This window comes from Garra rufa, chromosome 15 (genome assembly GCF_049309525.1).
Source record: "Garra rufa chromosome 15, GarRuf1.0, whole genome shotgun sequence".
In the NCBI taxonomy this organism is placed as follows: Eukaryota; Metazoa; Chordata; class Actinopteri; order Cypriniformes; family Cyprinidae; genus Garra; species Garra rufa.
In genome coordinates this window covers 34,248,609-34,270,957 of record NC_133375.1, presented here as the reverse complement: position 1 = coordinate 34,270,957, position 22,349 = coordinate 34,248,609, and the positions used below count along the sequence as shown (strand labels likewise).

General features: G+C 34.3%; 1 protein-coding gene across 3 annotated transcripts in view; it reads left to right on the top strand.

Moving 5' to 3' along the window:
- Positions 1–22,349, top strand: part of ntng2a (netrin g2a) — a 96,811-nt gene that overhangs the window by 72,317 nt on the left and 2,145 nt on the right. Inside the window, exons 1-5 of one of the 3 annotated variants that reach the window (XM_073819236.1) lie at positions 7,571–9,301; positions 10,377–10,502; positions 10,942–11,013; positions 14,898–15,065; positions 19,420–19,554. In XM_073819236.1, coding sequence (XP_073675337.1) covers positions 8,158–9,301; positions 10,377–10,502; positions 10,942–11,013; positions 14,898–15,065; positions 19,420–19,554 — 1,645 coding nt within the window. In that variant the 5' untranslated portion in view covers positions 7,571–8,157. Of the gene's footprint in view, positions 1–7,570; positions 9,302–10,376; positions 10,503–10,941; positions 11,014–14,897; positions 15,066–19,419; positions 19,555–22,349 lie in introns of those variants that run through there. The other 2 variants (XM_073819237.1, XM_073819238.1) reach the window with 2 other exon arrangements.

Below are 22,349 nucleotides of genomic sequence, written 5' to 3'. Positions count from 1 at the left end.
CAATAATGAAAACTCTGTCATCATTTACTCACCCTCATGCTGTTCCAAACCTTTATGACTTTTTTTCACCTGCCCGTTGGTTCTGGCGTCAACACCATGACTTTCCATAATTATTCTGATGGAAGGAAGATTTGCATTGCATTAGGGTATTAAAAAGTACATAGTATTTCAAAATCTTTAATTTCAAAAGAGAGGAAAATCAATTTTCCATGATATGCCCTCCTTTATATAAACCACTTTGTATAATCACCAAAACGCAACACAAATCTCAACGAACACGAATCCCTGTGTGAATCTCTCACTGAATTATTACAGAGCGACTGAGACATAAATTATTTTCATCCACGACACTCAGACACAACACTAAATAAAACATCTATCGGTAACACGGGCCATTTTTCATTAGCAAACCATATAAATACAATAAACCCATGGAATTAGGGAACAGTGTCTTCAGCCATGCTTTAATTATGAAACGCTAGGGAGGGACGCAACCTTAATAAAACATCAGCATGCCTGAGAGCAGGAAGTATCGGCCTGCTGCGGTGCTCACTGTGGGCTGCCCACGCTGAATCCCAAAGCTCCCATCAACACCGGCGCAGTGTGAGCTGACATGGTCATTCCTCTTCCAGAGGGAAGACACCTGCTCCTACTGAGACAGCCAGACAACAGCAAACAAGCTAACATGCATGAGACGCTAAACGCCACGTTCCATATTTGACATACAGTACTGTGAATACTGGCATAGGCAGAGATGATTAGCATTGTGCTGGCATTGAGGAGCATGTGTGACTTTCAGTAGGGTAGTACTATGGTAAAACAGTGGTGTTTGGATGCCACCATGACATAATGATATCAGTATTCAAACCTAAAGTCTGATTTTAGACATACAGTGTCATGTTAACATTTAAAATGTAAATAATTTTTTACTTTAATGATGTTATGAATCACAGTGCATTAGATACATTGGTAACACTAAGGCACAAAAGGCATCATTTGTTAACATTAGTTAATGTATTATCTAACATGAATGAACAATGTACAATACATTTATCACACTATGCATTAACCTTTGTTAATGTTAGTTGACAGTGCATTAACTGATGTTAACAAGCAACTTGTAAAATGAATAATGTATTAGTAAAAGCTGAAAATAACATTTGTATCTAATTAACAAATTAACTAAGATTAATAAATGCTGTAGAAGTATTGTTCATTCTTAGTTAATGTTAACTAATGTAGTTATCTAATGATCCTTATTGTAAAGTGTCACAGATACATTTTTATGTAATATTATCTGAGATTAATTAAGGTTAATACTCCTTTATTTACGGCCAATAATAAATAATAACATTAAAATAAAAATAGAATACATAGAACATACACACACACATACATATACATATACATATATATATATATATATATATATATATATATATATATATATATATATTGTTTGCATTGATAATTGGCCAAGGTTTGAAGTACATTAAATGCAAACAATTTTTTTAATGAATTGCTTTAAAATGAGTAAAAATAAATATTAATGTAATAATACATTTTACCTGATATATTAAACTAAATAATTGTTTTACATGATATATTAAACTAATTTTTAAACATTTATTTTTTTGTTTGTTTAATTTATTATATGAGGTAAGAAAAATATTTAGATGAATTTTTCAGGTATTTTATTATATATTCACATAATTTATACTCTATGTATTATATTTTTAATGTTATTATTGGCCATAAATAAAGGAGTATTAACCTTAATTAATTTAAGTTATTATTAAGTAAATTATTGTATATTCATTATTATTATTTAAATGATGTAGTATTTATAACATCTCTAAAGTTATCCATATATAAATGATTTCAAACCTTAATATAACATTGTATGTCTATCTAAAAAATTGATGCATGCTTAAATCTACTGTAGTTTATTTATATATATATATATATAAAACACTAAACTACAATAGATTCAAGCATTAGATTAAATATTAATATTTTAATGTTTTTAAAAATGTACTTTTACATTATCCAGTATTGGTATATGTGACCCTGGAACACAAAAGCAGTCATGAGGGTCAATTTTTTCAAATTGAGATTTATACATGAATAAATAAGGTGAATAAATAAGCATTCCAGTGATGTATGGTTTGTTAGGATATGACAATATCATCCAAAAGAAGTTCTTAGCAGTGCATATTACTAATCAAATATATAGTTTTGATATATTTACAGCAGGAAATGTACAAAATATCTTAATGGAACATAATCTTTATATTTTTGGCATAAAATGTATCATTTTGACCCATGCAATGTATTTTCGGCTATTGCTACAAATATACCCGTACTACTTAAGACTGGTTTTGTGGTCCAGGGTCACATATGAAAATCTACAAATACAAACGAGATCATCTTGACCATTATGGACATACCACATTATTGTCAATATTTGCTGTGTAAGGACATGACTGAGTTTTTTATGAGCGACAGACGTCGTGTAAATCCATACCTCATCAAAACCATGCTCATCTGCGTTCGTCTTTAGTGCTTGTCCCCTTTAGTGCTGTGGGCTGCAGTAAAGTGTCTTTAGCGGTGCCCTTTATTTGTGGTCAGCGAATAGCTGAGATCAGGCTGATTTAGGCTCTGATGGGCAATACTGTCGTGGTATTTGATGCCTGCACTGGCGAGCTCATCCTTATGTCTGCTGACTAGACACGGCCACCTCCAGTGACACATCGACTTTTCCTCCTGCCCCTACAGGCGGCTCAGCGATCCCTGAATCCCTCACCAATACACCAGGTGACACAGGCAGAGACTGCATTAGCATCTTAAAACAGTTCAGCTGCTGGATAGATACAGTCTTGATTTATGAAGTCTGTGCTTTTAGCTCCCTGTTTTGCATGAAAGTCAACATGAAATGCTTTTTTACTAACACAATATGACGCAATTCTGAAGGAAACTATTCAGTGGGACGAAACCAGAGTGAACCAGACAAACATTTGAAGTACTTACAATAACATCTGGATAAATGGGTGATGCAATTCTGAACGAAACAGGATATTTTGTGGGATGAAAATGTTGGATGAAACTTTGTCACGAATTAATTGGATTTTGAAAAGTGGACCAGACAAACATTTGAATTACTCACAATAATTTCAGATTTTGTATTAGAAAAGTAAACAGGGCTGATTTTCATTTCATGCTGACTTTAAAGTTCCTTTTCGTTGCTGTTTAGTAGTACTGGTGTTTTCGACAGTTTTAGCTTTGTGGTTGAATTCATACTAGTCATGGAAAAATGTAATCAGTAATAGCATCTAAACAATAATCATTATCATTAGACATTAGACATTTATTGCAGTACATTAAGGCGAGACACTGCAGGTGAATAGGGTAAAAAAAAAAATTAGTTATTACCTTACTTACTCCTGATTGATTACATTAATAATTGCAAACATTTTTTGTATCACAAGTTTTCTAAAATGTTAGGTTTTAATATGCAAATGAGGCATTATTTAATAAAATATGCACTAATTTGCATACATTTCTAGTACAAAAATCGAAACACTGGTTGAAGTGAAATGTTGAGTCTAATGTTTTTACAGAAGGAATTTGGGGCATCTCATTTTGTCACTCCATAATTCAGAAAATACTTAGAACAGGCAGAAAACAATGTATTTGTTACAGTTTTTTGGGGAAATAAAATTTTGTATAAAATCAAGCAAATTATATATGAACTAATCCCTCTGTAAAAACCTTCAGGATATAGACCGGAATAAAAATGTAAAGTTTGGTGTGTGTAAGTGCTACAGAAGTGGAGATTTATGGCTCAGTGTAGGAAAAAAAAAACTCATTTTGAGAAAACAGCCTTTTGGATTGTAATTGAAATCTATTGACACAACTAGATAAAATGCTATAAAGAAACACTTAACAGTGTCTTTTGGATGTTTTCTTTCAACTAGTCTGAAAAAAACACTTTATGAAAAACCAAAAAGCCCAAAATCTCAAACTTGACAATGTTTTTGCCTGCAGTGTCTCCCCTTAAAAGTAGAAAACAGCTCTGAACTAAAAACCGAGTGATTAAACTTCTATATTACACAACCAAATGTTGCCGCTTGTAATTTTTACAGACTTTGTATTCTTTTGCATAAGTACAAGTATGTTTTCCAAAGCTAAAATTAAAAATAGAAGTGTTAACAGTAGGAGGTAGCTGGCCCTCTTTACTTACTCTCTCGGCTCTCGACTCCATGCTGTAATTTTACTGTCCCAAGTGCTACTTGTGACGAGCTTTCTGCCCACAATGCCAGCTGCTACCATCTCGAGCCAGACAGACACCTCGTCTTTAACTATGGTGCCATCTCCGTCTAGTCCAACACTCGCAGTCGTGCCCACAACACCTGACCTGCCAGGTAAGAGAAATTCCTGTAAATGTCACAAATGCAATTTGTTGACACGTTCGCACAAGACAATATCATATAAACAAACTTTTTCCTCTAAATGTCTTCTGGTATTAAAGTTTTGATATTTAATAAAGCAAATCCATCAGAGCTCTGTTCGCAAAGACAGTTCAACCTTGAAATGAGCTATAATAAATGCAAGCATGTGTCCATCTATTTAGGTTAGACATTCTTCATTTATTCTGTCTCACTTGTGTTAATAATGGAGAGGTGAAATATTCAACAGGGAGCATGTTTAAAGTCATACATTGAGTTTTGTTCTTTTGCCCTCCTGGTTGTGAGAATGCATACATTACAGTTATTTTATTGAATAACTTTGAATCTTTACAAGCTTTCAAAAGAGCTTGCGTGTCTTCATTTTATGCTGCTGTTCAGGGTTTACCTTATGAGTAGGATACAGTTGAGGTTAGACAGTTACATACACCTTGCAGTATCTGCAAAATGTTAATTTTACCAAAATAAGAGGGATCATACAAAATGCATATTATTTTTTGTTTAGTACCAACTTTAATAAGATATTTCACATAAAAGATGTTTACATATAGTCCACAAGAGAAAATAATAGTTATTACCCTGTTCAAAAGTTTACATAAACTTGATTCTTAATACTGTGTTGTTAGAAAAATCAGAAAAATCAATCAGGTTCCACAAATTCTTTGGTTTGTTTTGTGTCGCTAGCGCAGTACCCCCCTTTTTTTTTTTTTTACCCCTAATAGGTACATATTAGTACCTAAAGGGTACGTATTACTATTCTAAGGTACCAATATGTACCCTATAGGGGTAAAAAAGGTACAAAGATGTCCTTTTAAGGGTACTGCTCCAGCGACAAGCTGTTGTACCTCAAAAGGTACAATTTTACACCCCTATTTTTCTGTGTCTGTATGATTTTGAGATCCATCTTTTTACACTGAGGACTTGTATGAAACTATTACAAAAGTTCAAATTATGCATTAAGAATAACTGCATTAAATGCATTAAAAAAAACTTCAATTTGAAGAGCTTGTAGCTTCCGAAGGGCAGTACTAAATAAAAAAAAAATATGATATTTAGGCAAAATAAGAAAAATGTACACATTTTCATTCTGTTCAAAAGTTTTCACCCCCAGCTTTTAATGCATCGTTTTTACTTCTGGAGCATCAGTGAGTGATTGAATCTTCTGTAAAAGTTGCATATGAGTCGTTCTCAATGTGAAAAGATGGATCTCAAAATCATACAGTCATTGTTGGAAAGGGTTCAAATACACAAAAACACTGAAAAAAACAAAAAATTTGTGGGACCTGAAGGATTTTTTGTGAAAAACAGCAGGCATTTTAAATGTTCAGGACAAACAGATGACTCAAAAACACAGCTGTGGATCATTCAGGCAACAACATCATTAAGTATTAAGAATCAAGCATATGCAAACTTTTACGCAGGGCCATTTTTATAAATTCAACTATTATTTTCTCTTGTGGACTCTATGTAAACATCTTTTATGTGAAATGTCTTATTCAGGTCAGTACTACATAAAAAATAACATGCATTTTGTATGAACCCTCTTGTTTTGGTAAAATAATTAACATTTTGCAGATTCTGCATGGTGTATGTAAACTTTTGACGACAACTGTATATAGGACAATTTCACTAAACAGTTTAAGCTATGCTTTAAGCCTGCATATAATTTACTAAACAGAAAAATAGTGCAGTGCCTTTATGTAGAAATGCCGTAAAATACAAAAACAACATAGGCAGCGTATGCAAGTAAACAAGGCCAGTAGCAAGTGAACTACTTCTTGGTAAATTCCCTCCAGTTTCTTTGCTCTCTCGTAGTGCACAGGGGACCTTGAGGAAAGCAGTGCATGCAGGGAATCACGCTCCACTGTAATTCCACTCATGACTGATGGCCGTAATGGTGCTCTATATTCTGATCTGAGGTATAGCAGGGTGTGGAGATTAAACAAGATTACTGCTGTGCTAAATCACTCATTAATATATATGGGCCAAGGTGCCAAGTAACATACCATGTGGCAGCTCCTTAAGTAACTATGTCATCTTGAATCAAGCACTGAAGTCAGCAGGGCAGGGGGAGGCTTGCTGGCTTGTAGTGTTTTGATGATGATGCCATACTGGTGCGTGACAAGCTGTTACCAGTTTAAACTGGCATTTAGCTGTAAAACATAAAACAATAAGTAACTGACAGACAGTGAAATCTTACAGACTTAAAGTTTAGAACTCAGTACAAATAAAGCAAAAGGTCAGCATCTGTGACATAATGTTGACTACTACTAAAAGTAATTCTGACTTTTTTCATTCGTTTTTTCCCCTCAACACAATTTACAACCAGCTAAAAATACACAAGGCCAAGAAATACATTTAATAATTAAAATACACAGTTTTAAAAGACAGAACACTCAGCAACTAGCCAAAAATACAGTGTATGGGTCAAGATTATCAATTTTTATTTTATGCCAAAAATCATTAGGATATTAAGATCATGTTCCATTAAGATATTTTGCAAATTTCCTATCGTAAATATATCAAAACTTAAATTTTGATTAGTAATATGCATTGCTAAGAACTCCTGAGATTTTAGATTTTCAAATAGCTGTATCTTGGCCAAATCAACGGAAATCAACGGAAACCCTATCTATTCAGCTCTCAGGTGATGACAATTATGACTGGTTTTGTGGCCCAGGGTAACATATTTACTTTTAAAAAATTAAATATAAAAAGTTCACATTTTCAATATTTATTTTCAGTGAATAAGTCAATATCACTAATATATTTATTGCAAGGAGTATATGCTCATTTACTGCATTTACAAGCAGTGTGTTCCTCTTACAAAGCAGGTTGATTTTCCAATCGAATGTGCTAGATAGCAGGTGTTCAGTTTTGTCGACTGTGAAGAAGTTTTTCGCTTTGTGTAATCAAAACAATATGCCACCACTTCACCTATCCGGCCATTTCTGCTTCACACCAGGTGTGTGTAGCGTCCGCCTTTCGAACCTAACGGCGCTGAAGCTGTAACTATGAAAATGGCAAGCCCAGCCTCAGGAGATAAATCATTAAATACTCTGTTATTGTGAAACACAATCACTTTAGAGAGCACATGGCGTGGCGGTAGAGGCTCAGCTGAAGGCCGGAGCTCAATTCTTTCAGATCTATTTTTGAATAGCGATTGAATGAACAGCTGCTAAATATTTCATAAGAGAAAAGAGACCAGGTCATGGTAAGGAAGACCAAAAAAGGGCCCAATTTATTGAACTTACGGAGAGAGAGATAGATACATGAAACCATAACAGGAAAACGCAGCGAGTCCTGTCCTTGAAGGGTTGGATGGGGGCACGAACGGGGGAAGTGATTCAATCAGATCTTGTGTATCCCGTTTCTGCTGAACTGGAAATGGCCAAAGGTTGAATCGCTGCAATAACATCCATTATGTACAGTATGTAAGCCCAAAGGGCACTGATGGAATCCGTAGGCATCTATACTGCTTTTGACAGAACGGTTTAGATATCTGACTCTTTATGCTCTGTACACAATTACAGTTTCCGCAGCACCAGATGTGATACCCGATGCGGCCGCCACAGCAACCGACACTGTGACTGCAACAACCGGCTTTGTTACAAGCAATCCACTGTCTGCTCTTCCTGAGGTTACTGATGCATTTGCCTCATCCTCTGATGGCACTGCAACAACACTTAATATGGACACCCAAGCAATATCTTCTGCAACCATGGCAACAACACCTTCTGCAGCCATGGCAACTTCTGAAACAACATCTTCAGCATCAGCTAGCACCATTCAGCTGCCAACCTCTCTTGCTGTTGATGCAGATTCACTCGTTTCTGATGGATCTCCAGTGGAAGCGGATGCAATGGTTACAGCAAGTACTGTAAGAACGTTAGTTACAAGCACAGTTGATGCACTCCCTCCAGACATTGATTTGACTGTCCCAGCAACTGATGTTCCTCTAACTCCTGCATCTGATGGTGATGCTGTCGCTGCTGTAACAGATGCTCCAGCAATACTTACAGTTTCACCAGCGATGCCAGACTCAGATGCTTCTGCGACTACTGAGGTTGCTCCTAAAGGTTCAGGTGATTCAGAAGCAACTGATGTGTCTGATGAAATCAAACCAGCTTCAGAAGGTCCAGGTGATGGTGCTCAAATTGTCATGGCAGGTGCAGAAACAGTCATTGATGTTGCTCCTCAACCTAATGCTGAGACTGACAGTAAACCTCCATCTGAAGTAGGAGAGAAAAGTGACGTTCCTCTTGAAACCAAGGACGAAAAAACAGCAACAAACCTGGAGAACAAAGATAAGGAAGCTCCTGAGAGTAAACCTCCACCATCTGAAGTAGGAGAGAAGAGTGAAGTTCCTCTTGTTGAGAACAAGGAGGAAAAAACAGCAACAAAATTAGAGGAAAAAGATAAAGATGCTTCTGAAAGTAAACCTCCATCTAAAGTAGGAGAGAAGAGTGAAGTTCCTCTTGTTGAAACCAAGGAGGAAAAAACAGCAACAAACCTAGAGAAGAATGATAAAGATGCTCCTGAAAGTAAACCTCCATCTAAAGTAGGAGAGAAGAGTGAAGTTCCTCTTGGTAAGAACAAGGAGGAAAAAAGAGCAACAAACCCTGAGAATAAAGACAAAGATGCTCCTGAAAGTAAACCACCACCATCTGAAGTAGGAGAGAAGAGTGATGTTCCTCTTGTTGAGTCCAAGGAGGAAAAAACAGTAATAAACCCTGAGAAGAAAGATAAAGATGCTCCTGACAGTAAGCCTCCATCTGAAGGAGGAGAAATCAGTGAAAAAGTGGAAAAGAAAGATAAAAATGCAGAAGCCCCAGGTATCCACAGCAAATCTGATATCTGAATTTTCCTAGTATAGTATAATCCTTGCTAAAGTGCAAATTACACAATGATACACTTTTGAAAGAGCTTCATAAGGAAATCTGTTGACGTTTGTGTCACACACCCCAAATTGTCTTCAGAACAGTAAGGCCTGCCTCTTTTAAATGAATAGTAAATGAAAATTCTGTCATTATTTACTCACCCTTGTCGTTCCAAACCTGTATGACGTACTTTCTTCTGTGAAACACAAAAATTGTTTTTGTTTTTGTTTTTTGTCAAAATGACAGCCTCAGTCACCATTCACTTTCATTACATGGAGAAAAACAAAAAAATAAGTTTTTTTTTTATTTATTTCGGAATATTCTATATAAATAAAAGATTCCTTTTGATTCTAAGGAAGAAAGGAAGTCATATGGGATTGGAATGACAAAAAGTTGAGTAAATAATGATGGAGTTTTCATTCTGAGTGAACTATATCCCTTTAAAGACTTTTAAAACAAAACACAGTATTGTAAGGAAGGCAGCATTTTAGAGGTTTCAGACACAGCCATCATTTGAAACACTATCCTTAAAGGGATAGTTCACCCAAAAATGACAATTCAGTCATTAATTACTCACCCTCATGTCTTCTTAGTTCATCTCTAAAACACAAAGTAAGATATTTTTGATGAAATCTGTGCATAGACACCAACACAACTACTACGTTCAAGGCCCAAAAAGGTAGTAAGGACCTCAATAAAACAGTCCATGTGACATCAGTAGTTCAACGTGATGCTATGAAGCTATGAAAATATTTTTTGTGCACAAAGACGACACAAATAATATCTTTATTGAACAATTTCTTCTTGAAAACTCTCGTATTTCATCAGAAATATCTTAATTTGTGTTCCGAAGATGAAGGTTGGAACAACATGGGAGTGTGAATGAATGACTTTAAGATTTTTGGGTGAACTAATCTTTCGAACACTATGTCAGCATTAAACAAATGAAACAGATTTGAACAATGAATAAAATAAACTGGAAAATAATGTCATGTGATGTGTTCTTCTTCAAACACTCTGGTATAAACAGTATCTGGTGACATTAAGAAGAACAAGGAAGCTGGGAAAACCGAAGAGAGCAGGGAAGGCAAACACAAAAAGAAAGAGGAGAAAAAGAAAGAAAAAGATTATGAAAAGAAAGACTATGAGAAAAAAGGTACACAGCATTTGTAGTTAGGTGTGTGTACAATATGTTATAGAAACGATACTGCACTCATCCGACACAACGCTTAACTTTCAAAATGACTGCGGTCTGAAAATGCATTTCTGCTTGACGGCATTGTATCTTCCAGTAATGCTGCTGTGGATGAGATGGAGTATCTGTTAGTGAAGAACATTTACAGCTTGTAGCGTATTGATTGGTTTAGCTGCCATTAGATCCACAAGAAAGACACTCTAAACCTTAGTGTCCTCTAGTTTTAGGCTGTTTTGTTTACACTGTCAGTTTTCCTAAATAACAGTAGCATCATTCCACTGTATCTAGTTTCACATTTTCAGCCCTCACAGTGAATTTTTCCACATTGATGAGTGATTTGTGCTAACGGTGCAGCCACCAAATATCCAACAAAGAGAATAACGTTGCTTTCATTCTAAAGTTGTCGCGAGGATTTTGATCCCCGGGGGTCCAAAAACGCAGTTGTCAAGAATAGCGTACATCAGATTTCAAGGTAAGGCGATACTTTAAATCAAGATAGCAAAAAGACATTATTTTCGGGGTTTCAGTGACATTTTATGTGAATGATGTATTTATATGCATTAGCGCTCCTGTAGGCAATGCTTATCAAGGGACAATTCGGTTTTGATTTCTGTTTTCCTGAATATGGACAGACAGTAATATGGAAACTGTGGAAAAATTGCTGCCTAAATGTTATTCATTTCCTCTCTTCCATGTCGCCCTTTCTTGTCTCTCTGTTTTCTTTGTGCTCGCATGTTTTGTTTTTTGCTTTGTCTCATAAGGTAAGCCGCTCATGATGTATCGTGTTTGCTAGAAAACAGAAGGATCTCCCCCAGGCTGTATAATCAAAAGCGCCCTCTTCTAGAAACTAGCTACTTTGCATTTTCACTCGTCGAGTGTTAGACAGCTGTCTGCTGAAGATGCAAGATCGTTTGTGAAACATCGCTCCATCCCTTCACCAATCTGGGGAGTAATTGAGCATTTATATTTAATTAGCTGCTCTTGCCCCCCATCCCACTGCTTAGCTGACTGTGACACAGCAGGACCCCACGTCGCCAGCATCTTTAAAACATCATATCAATTATTCAAAGCCCCAAGTGTCCAAACAGCAAAGAATCGGAAAGATCAGCTTCTCAAACACAACTTTAACAGCAGCTCATTATCAGAGTTTATCAGTGTTGTATTAATGTCCATTTCAACTATGTTAATTAAAGCCTACAGGTGGATTTATTCACTCAGACTAATGACTACTGTTTAGTCAGTCTGTTTGGAGATGTCTAGATTACGGTGTTATGTAAAAGCATCCTTAAATTCTTTAAAATTTAATCCAATGAGGGTAAAAATGCATTGCACTTAATATCTAAATATATTCAGCCTTACTAACAAGCCAAATGGAATAATTGTCTGGTGCATGCAGTCCAAATCAGAATACTTTGTGCAAAAATGATACAAATTTAATATAATATTTGCTCACTGAATAAATAAAACAACATATAACTATGCTATTTAACTTTGAAATAATTATAAATTAAATTAGCGCTGGGCGGTTTAAACGATTCTGGCTGTTTCATGGTTTATCACGTTTTTTCCCTGACTGTGCCTTTATACACTAAAGGTCATTGCACACTTTCCGAAATTTTTGTATGCGTTTTTCCATTTTTTTTTCTTTTTCGTATTTGTCATTCTTTCCTATCAAAATGCTTGTTACGGTTGTGAAAATGCAGGAAATTGAACCTGATCAGTTTTTTATGAGTGTGTAAAATCAGTTTACATAACATGAGGTTGTATTTATTTATTTTTTAACATGCGAAAATTTTGGACAATGGCCTTTAACAGTCAAAAGTTTTTAAACAGTAAGATTTTTAGCATTTTTTCTGCTCACCAAGCCTGCATTTTTTGATCCAAAATACAGCAAAATAGCAACATTTTAAAATATTTTTACTATTTAAGTAACTCTTTTCTATTTGAATATATTTTCAAATGTAATTTATTCCTGTGATCAAACCTACATTTTTATCATCATTATTCCAGTCTTCAGTGTCACTTGATCATTCAGAAATCATTCTAATATGCTGATTTGCTGTTCAATAAACATTTTTTTATTATTATAGTTATCACTGTTTAAAAGACTACATTTTTCAGGATTAATAAAGATCCAAAGAAATAAAACATTATACAACATTATTGTAACATTATACACTATAGCATTCAAAAGCTTATATATATATATATATATATATATATATATATATATATATATATATATATATATATATATATATATATATATATATATATACACACACACACACACACACACACACACACACACATTTTTATTTATTTTTATTTATTTTTTTAGCAAGGATGCTATAAATTGGCCAGAAGTGATGATAAAGACATTTATGCTACAAAAGATTTCTATTTCAGATAAATTCGGTTCTTCTGAACTTTATATTCATCAAAGAAACCTCAAAATAATTTTCAACATAATAATAAATGTTTTTTGAACAGCAAATCAGAATATTAGAATGATTTCTAAAGGATCTGGTGTCTGGATTAATGATGCTAAAAAAAACAGCTTTGAGATAACAGGAATAAATTACATTTTAAAATATATAGTTAAAAAAATAGTTATTTTAAATAGTAAAAATATTTCAAAATTTTACTGTACTTCAGATCAAATAAATGCAGGCTTGGTGAGCAGAAGAGACTTCTTAAAAAAAAAAAACATTAAAAATCTTACTGTTCAAAAACTTTTGACTGATAGTGTAGAAGTTGCAGAAACACTGCATTTTATTTATGATCCAACCAAACATGCTACATATATGAGCAGTTTTTGATATAAATTGGATGTATAATTTTCAAATTCAAAGCAAAAACAGAATGGTCTGACCTTAGCTTTCTGAAATTATGCCACATAAAACATCTGTTTCACAAATTCACTTACAGCAGCGATACTGCCATCTAAACTTTTGAGAAGACAATCAGTTCCCAGAGATGCATTAATATAAACTCTTACCTACATTCAGAGTTTTTTCCAATATTTTGCACATCAGGAACAGTGAGTTTGCTCTGCCTGGTACAGTATTTTCTCCTCTTTGCGTTCATCTTTAGCATCTGTTAACGGCTATTTACATTGGTTTATTTGCCAAGTTAAAGAATTAGTTACAAATTCTTCTCTTCTCTAGTGTTATTAATAGTGCTCTAATCATTAGTCAGAAGTGTATGCTGTGAACAGGGATTTCCTCTCAATTGGTTAGCCACTTTTATCAGTATGCCATTTTTTTTTAAATTCATACTGTGGCAATAATTCAAAACGGTTTACCGTTTGAACTGGTATATCACCCAGCACTACTTTTAATAAAATTGTTTAGAATAAACAGCATTATACAACAGTACTTTCTTGGGTAAGCAGTACACTAAGTAAATGTAATGTAAAATAAAGTGCAACCCAATTATATAGTTTCACAGCAAATAGCAATGCATAAATAGAAATGAAAAATAAGAGACCATAAGGAAAAGCAATCTAGGCTACAGTGATCCACAGTTGACCCTTCGCTAAGCCTTGGTGGTTTACTGTTGCTGACTCAGATAAGCTTTACAGTACATCCCATAGGAATGAACTGAAGTTTTCCATGAGCAGTGTAATTTTCATTAAAAAGTGCTCATGAAGTGGTAAAAATGATTTGTATTGTTCCTAAGTGGGCTGGAATGAATCATGACACTGCAAAACGTTTTTTTATTGGCCATTTCTGTTAAAGAAACTGCTAAATGATACAGTTACATTATGAAAAACTGCAAAGAGTATCAATCAAAATGCCTGTTACAGTCAAATAAAAAAGAAAGAAAAGCCTTTTTGATAGTGATTACAAGTGACAACATTAGTGTTTCTACAGTTTCTACAAAATACCATAAAACATGCCAATTGAATAACACTAATTTACTTTTCAAGTGTATCATACATGTTTATTTAGGAATTAAGTGTGACGGCCTGTAAATCTGTCAAATTTGTTATCTGTAATATATATTTTTTTAAATTATCCATAAACAAATTCGATACGAGCAATAACTTATCTGATGACATCGTATACAGAAACAGTTGTAAAGGTAGGATTTGTCAATGTTTTTAAGGCTGGACTGGAAATCAATAGGCTAATATGGTCTGTAATCTAATTCACATTATTTTTTAAGGTAGTGTTAAATACCTGCCAACCTTTCCAGCTGGCTAAACAGTCTTAACCTAGTTTATAGTCTTCTTAGCATCCACATGTCATGCCCATGTCCTCTCATCCATGAGTTTCCTGTGTCTTTTCCACTTCCTCCTCCTCGTTCCCTGATCCACAGACTAACACCTATCTACTCTTTCTCCATCAGACTGCGAGTGCAACGGTCACTCAAATCGCTGCAGTTACATTGATTTCATCAACATTGTGACTTGTGTGAGCTGCAAACACAACACTAGAGGGCAGAACTGTCAGCACTGCCGCCTCGGATACTTCCGGAATGCTTCCGCCGATCTGGACGATGAGAATGTTTGCATAGGTCAGTCAGATATCACTCCACGCCAACCCGTGTCACTGTTCCCCTGACGCACCCACACCACGCAGTACAGAAATTGTCCTTTTTGGCCAAATGATATGCATGGAATTGGAAAGGTCTAGAAATCTTTCCTCATGTGCATACGGTCCAACATTTGGTCTGCCACCACCTTGCCATACATGTGACAATTTCTGACCTACTGAAGTCCAACTGAAGTATGGATTTAAATATACTAATATCATGCATCATTCATCTTACAGGCGGTACTGTAGACTCACAAGAAATCTTCTCTCAGACTCCATTTTTCTTAAGATTTAGGAAACTAAACAACTTACATTTTCAACTGTCCAGCTTAAAACTATATTAATTTCTGTATAATTATGATATATGAGAGTAGTGTAAAGGAAATTTGAAAACAAGCAATTTTGTAATCTTTTGTGCATTATCTTAAAGTCAACATGAAATGCCACATGTGACCCTTTTTAAGTATAGTAATACTTGAATATAAATTCCGGATATTTAAAGGAACCGTATGTAAGAAATTTATGTCAGTTAATCATAAAATGGCCCTGACATGTCACTAGACATTAAGAAATCATGTTCATTTCAAATACTTATATCACTGACAACAGTGGTCCGGCCAGGATATTGTCATTTAAAAGTGAGAGTTGCAGCCCTCAACTGATGTTATTGTTGTCATTTTGTGTTTTGGTCTGAGGCTCCACCCTCCAGCTATCTACCAATCATGAAGTCAGTAGAGTTTCGTGAGACGGGTTGCCAGCTCTGTTACAGCTGCAGATATACGAACGTGTCCTATAAAACATGTATAACGTTACAAACCTAAAAGACCTCGTTATGAATCCGAAATAAAACAAGGATTGGTATAGGATATGCCTTTGAAAGACGGAGACGGCTGAAAACGGAGAAGAATTTCAAGATAGACGCCAACGTTGCTGATTTTCTCCTGGACAGGTTAGATTCATCTATGTTTGGCTAACTTTGCTTCCGTACACAGTGGATTTTCCACTGTCGCCCATGCTAAATGCGTTCATAAAAAGCTTTATATTGCACCACTAGCAGGGTATGAAAACAATCTATGTTCCGACTGAAATGTGGTATTACAGTACATATTTGCGAAATATTTGGCTAATCGCCATCTGTAAATTTTTGCGATACATAATTACTTCGCAAAACATCTCTTGTGAAGCATAAACATAATTAACAGAAGAAAAACAAATTTCTGTGTAGGACTCGTCACTTGCCATTGGAAGCTCCTTGTTGCAGCCTACTCCTGCAGCTTAGCTGGCAACCTCGAGTCAGGGGGGAGAGGGAAGGGATACACCGTTCTACAGTATTTTGAAAGTGATTGCAGTGCCAGTTTTGGCCACAATCCTACATATGGTTCCTTTAACAAGAACATACAATTGATTTTTTTATGGAAACCCCTTTCCGTCACTGAATTAAAAAAGGTGATTGCGACTTTTTTCCTCAGAATTGTGAGACATAAATTCGCAATTGCGAGATATAAAGTCAGAATTGCACATTTTTGAGAAAGTCTTGTGACTTCCTTAAAAAAAAAAGCGACATATAAACTCACAATTCTTTTTTTTTAAATTGTGAGTTATAACATGCAATTGCAATTTATTAAGTCTGCAAGTTTATATCTCACTATTCTGATGTTAAAATAAAATAAAGGCAGAATTGTGAGATACAAACACAATTCAGAGTTTTTTTCTCGAGTATGTATCTTGCAATTCTGACTTTTACTCGCATTTGAGTTTATATCTTACAATTTTGACTTTTTATCTCAGAATTGCGAGATATATAAGTCGGAAAAAAATCTGAATTGTGTTATCTTGCAAATTTGACTTTAATTTACACAGTTGTGAGTTTATATCCCGCTATTCTGACTTTATAACTTGCAATTGTGAGTTTATATTACACAATTCTGAGGAAAAAAAGGCAGATTTGCGAGTGTACATCCCACAGTTCTGACTTTGTAACTTGCAATTGCAAGTTTATATCTCGCAATTCTGAGAAAAAAGTCAGAATTGCAAGTTTGTATTACACAATTGTGAGGGAAAAAAGAGATAAAAACTCACAATTCTGTCAGAATCCAGAGAAAAAAAAAAGTCAGAATTGTGATATATAAACTCAAAATTTGTGAGAAAAAGTCAGAATTACGAGATACAAACTCACATTTGTGAGAAAAAAAGTCAGAATTATGTTTTTATCTTAAATCTGACTTTTATATATCCTGCTATTCTGACTTTATAACTAGCAATTGTGAGTTTATATTACACGATTCTGAGGAAAAAAGGCAGATTTGCGAGTGTACATCTCACAATTCTAAGAAAAAAGTCAGAATTGCAAGTTTGTACTACACAATTTAAAAAAAAGAGATAAAAACTCAAAATCCAGAGACAAAAAGTCAGAATTGTGAGATATAAACTCAAAATTAGTGAGAAAAGGTCAGAATTACAAGATACAAACTAAAAAAAAAACTCTGAATTTTCTTTTTATCTTAATTCTGACTTTATTTTGCACAATTGCGAGTTTATATTGTGCGAGAAAAAAGTCAGATTTGTGAACTCACAATTACCTTTTATTTTTTATTCGTTGGTTAAAACAGGCTTCCATAGATTTTATCTGTGAGGAATTGATTACATTTTAAAAAGTGGACAGTACATGGTAAAACTGAAAAGAGAGATTTGTGTTGACAAATACATGTCACACTCACAAGCGTTTTGACATTTTGATATAACATTATGTAGACAAAATATTTTCTTTGGAATAACAAGAATCATTCACTATAAGACAAGGAATGTGTATTAAAAAAGTAAATAGAATTTCATATTGACTTTAAAATGGGGGGCAGAAGGAATACAATCAGAAATCCTAAGATTAATTTTTTTTTTTTTGGGATGAAAACTGCTTCAAGAGCTGCTCAGGCAATCCGTCACAACACTTTGATAATGATACAGTGACCTCTACTGGAAAAAATACACACACATAAATCAGTGTGCTTTGACTGACAGCTGCCCAGATGGACAAATTACACTCTTGTGAATGCATAGAGCAAACCCTGCTTACATGACTGATAAACAAACACTGATCACATAAAACTGACTTCACAACTCACAAACACAGAAGTGATTTTTTCCTGCAAACGTGAATATATGCCTATTGCCTCTAGGCTATGCTATACTTCCCTTAGGCAAAATGTTGAAACTGTACATAATTTTGTAACATTATATATATATATATGTAATATATTCATTTTCCTGGAGGTCCACTAATAACGTTATCATTTAGTTATTTATGTGTCCTTCAGAAATAATACAGGTGAATTTTCTGACTTTATAGCTTGCAATTGTGAGTCTATATTATGCAATTGTGAGAAAAAAGTCAGAATTGCAAGTTTGTATTATGCAATTCTGAGATAAAAAGTCAGAATTGCGAAATATAATTTTGGAATTGCAAGAAAAAAGTCTGTATTGTGTTTTTATCATCTTGCAATTCTAACTTTAATTTACACAATAGTGAGTTTATATCCTGCTATTCTCACTTTATAACTCGCAATTGTGAGTTTATATTACGCAATTCTGAGGAAAAAAAGGCAGATTTGCGAGTGTACATCTCACAGTTCTGACTATGTAACTTGCTATTGCGAGTTTATGTCTCACAGTTCTGAGAAAAAAACAGTCAGAATTGCAAGTTTGTATTACACAATTATTACACAATTCTTAGAAAAAAAAAAGATGGGTGCATGAATGGGTGCCATCAGAATGAGAGTCCAAACAGCTGATGAAAACATCACAATAATCCACAATTAAATAACACAAGATCAGTTCATCAATCATTAAGGTATTTTAACTTTAAAATGTCACTTCCTGTTAAAAAATTCATCAGGAGAGAAATATGCACAGATCAACTATAGTTCACAAGAGAAAACAGTACAAAACAGTTCTAAACAAATATGTTTGTGGATGTTAATGTGAAACAAACTCATCTATATCTTAGATAGCCTGAGGGTGAGCACATTTTAAGTTCATTTTTATTTTGGGGTGAACTCTTTCTTTAAGAACTGCAGGTTTGCTGAGTCCAATACAGTTTTACTGCCCCATCAGGAACATAGTTAAAAATAGTTTCTAACTATCCTTCTAATAAATATGCAGAGCAGGAATATTGGTAAGCATGAAACAAGCTATTTTTGAGTTTCAAGTTCTAAAAGTTTCAGTGTTTTCATAGTGAAATGAAATCTCTCACAAAAGAAAGAGAGCACAGCCTTATTTCCAAGGTTTAGGCACAGATAATGTACAAATTGGTGAATAATGTATATTTTTCCTATACACAGAGTGTAACTGTAATCAGCTGGGCTCCTTACACGCCCGGTGCAATGACACAGGTTTCTGCCAGTGTCGAGAGGGCACCACGGGCCAGAAGTGTGAGGACTGCATGCCTGGATATACCTGGAAGCAAGGCTGCGTGCGTAAGTCACACTTCCTTCACAAAGGCACTAAACACAGGCTTAGTCATTAAAGACACATTCTGTGATGGATGATACCACTCGTACAACAAATAAAGTGTTGTGAACGAACAACATATGGGTGTCATTTCACTCCAACATATGAGCAACATTGTTGTTACTCACAGGGGTCTTTGCTGTTGTACTAGCAACAACAGCCTGTTGGTCACAGCAGTTGTGCATTATAGACACTTGTGGGTGGGGTGATACAGTGGCTAAAGCAGTGAGGGGAAGAAAAAGGTTGCTGGTTCAAACCTTGCAAAGAATTGGCTGTATAATGAAACACTGTCAGCAAAGGACTAGAAAATAGAACATTTACACCAGTGTATCACAACCCACCACTAACGATGAAATTACGGTTTATAAATATTCACCTTATTTTTTTCCGTAAGAGCGTGTATATTTTGTATATTTTATGGGTCAGGCTTCCGGTCTCATCTGCATCCAACATTTTTTAGCTGTTTAGCTTGTTTTGCTGCTTGATATTGCAAATTGGTGTGCCCTACCATATTATTTTAATGTATTGTCTTAATTATAAACACACTGCAAACACGTTTACCGTTTACTGCATGTTACTGTTTTTCTCATTTTTTCCCTATGGCAGCTAATGAACCAGAAGTCTCGCCCATAGGCTTACTTCCGCTTTGAAGAATAAGATGGATACAGCTCTTAGTTTTTCACAGTTTTTTAGATTAACGCTTTATACAAAATTACCTGAATGTATATATGTGACCCTGGACCACAAAACCAGTCTTAAGTCGCTGGGGTATATTTGTAGCAATAGCCAAAAATACATTGTATGGGTCAAAATTATTGATTTTTCTTTTATGCCAAAAATCATTAGGAAATTAAGTAAAGATCATGTTCCATGAAGATTTTTTGTAAAATTGATATGCAAACATATCAAAATGTAATTTTTGATTAGTAATATGCATTGTTAAGAGCTCAATTTGGACAACTTTAAAGGTGATTTTCTCAGTATTTTGATTTTTTTTGCACCCTCAGATTCCAGATTTTCAAATAGTTGTATCTCGGCCAAATATCGTCCTATCATAACAAACCATACATCAATAGAAAGCTTATTTATTGAGCTTTCATATGATGTATACATCTCAGTTTTGTAAAATTTAACCTTATGACTGGTTTTGTGGTCCAGGGTCACATATATGGGATAAAAAATAAAAAATAAATAAATAAATAAAAAAACACCCAGTCTCCAAAAGAGAAAGTCTGTAGATTTCTATTATTATTGCTGGATTTGACACAAATTATGATTATTCACAGATCCGGGGTCATCATTATCATCTCGCCTTAATTAGACCATGTTTTCATGCAGGCATTGCATAAATGACAAATTTTCAGTTTTAACTGTTTTTTTTAATTTTAATTAAACTGTGAGGTGTGGTTACATTCATTAATTTCTATTACTAAACAAAATGTTATTAAATATTTAATGGAATTTTAAACACTGATTATAACACTTACATCTATTATTTATTTTCTGATTTATAATTTAGATTTTATGTTTTTTTTTTTGTTAAGAAATTAATACTCAGCAAGGATGCATTAAATTGATGTAAAAGATTTTAACATTGCTACAAAAAAATTTAAATTTCAAATAAATGCAGTTCTTTTTAGATTTCTATACATCTAAGGAGCCTGGAAATGAAATGTATCACAGTTTCAACAAAAATATTAAGCAGCACAACTGTTTTCAACAGAAGAAGTATCATGTGACACTGAAGACTGAAGTAATGATACTGAAATTCAACTTTGGCATTTTTTTAAGTTATTCTAAAAAGTTGAAAATGATTGAATGATTTTCTTTACTTTATTTGTGAGAAAATAAATGCTTAGTGAGCGTAAAAGACGTCTTTTAAAAAAATCTTACCAACCTCAAACTATTGAATGGCAGTGTACATTTATGGAAGCCCGTTTCCGCCACTGAGAAAAAAAAAAAAGGTGACTCACAATTCTGGCTCAGAATTGTGATATATAAACTCACACTGATAATAAAAAAAAAATTAATCAGCAAATCAGCATACTAGAATGATTTCTGAAGGATCATGTGACACTAAAGGCTGAAATAATGATGCTGAAAATGCTAATAAAAAAAAATGCTTAGTGAGCATAAAAGACGTCTTTTTAAAAAAAAATAATCTCAAACTATTAAACGGCATTGTACATACATTTATGGAGGCCCGTTTCTGCCACTAAATAAAAAAGGTAATTTGACTTACAATCTCGCAATTCTGTCTTTTTTTCTTGCAATTGCGAGTTTGTATCTCACAATTCTGGTTCAGTCCAGTTCTGAGAAGAAAAACAGACTGATATATTCACAGAATTGCATGTTTATATCTCACAATTCTAAATAACTCGCAATTACGAGTTTATATCGGGCAATTGCGACTTTATTTTTCAGAATTGCAAGTTTATATTTCACAATTCTAAGTAAAAAGTCAGATTGTCAAATAAAAAGTTGCAATAACCATTTTTTATTCAGTGGCGGAAACGGGTTTCCATATAAATTAGTTTGATAAAAAAAAAAAAAAGAAAGCTTCGTGGTCACTCTTATGGAAAATAAATCCCCTCCAGTTATTATCAATGTGAACATCTTAAATGGATAGTTCACCCATAAATGAAAATTCTGTCATTAATTACTCACCCTCATGTCGTCCCAAACACGTAAGACTTTCTGACCCTGAATAGACAGCAACTCAACTGAAATGTTGAAGGACCAGAAATGTAGTAATTAATTC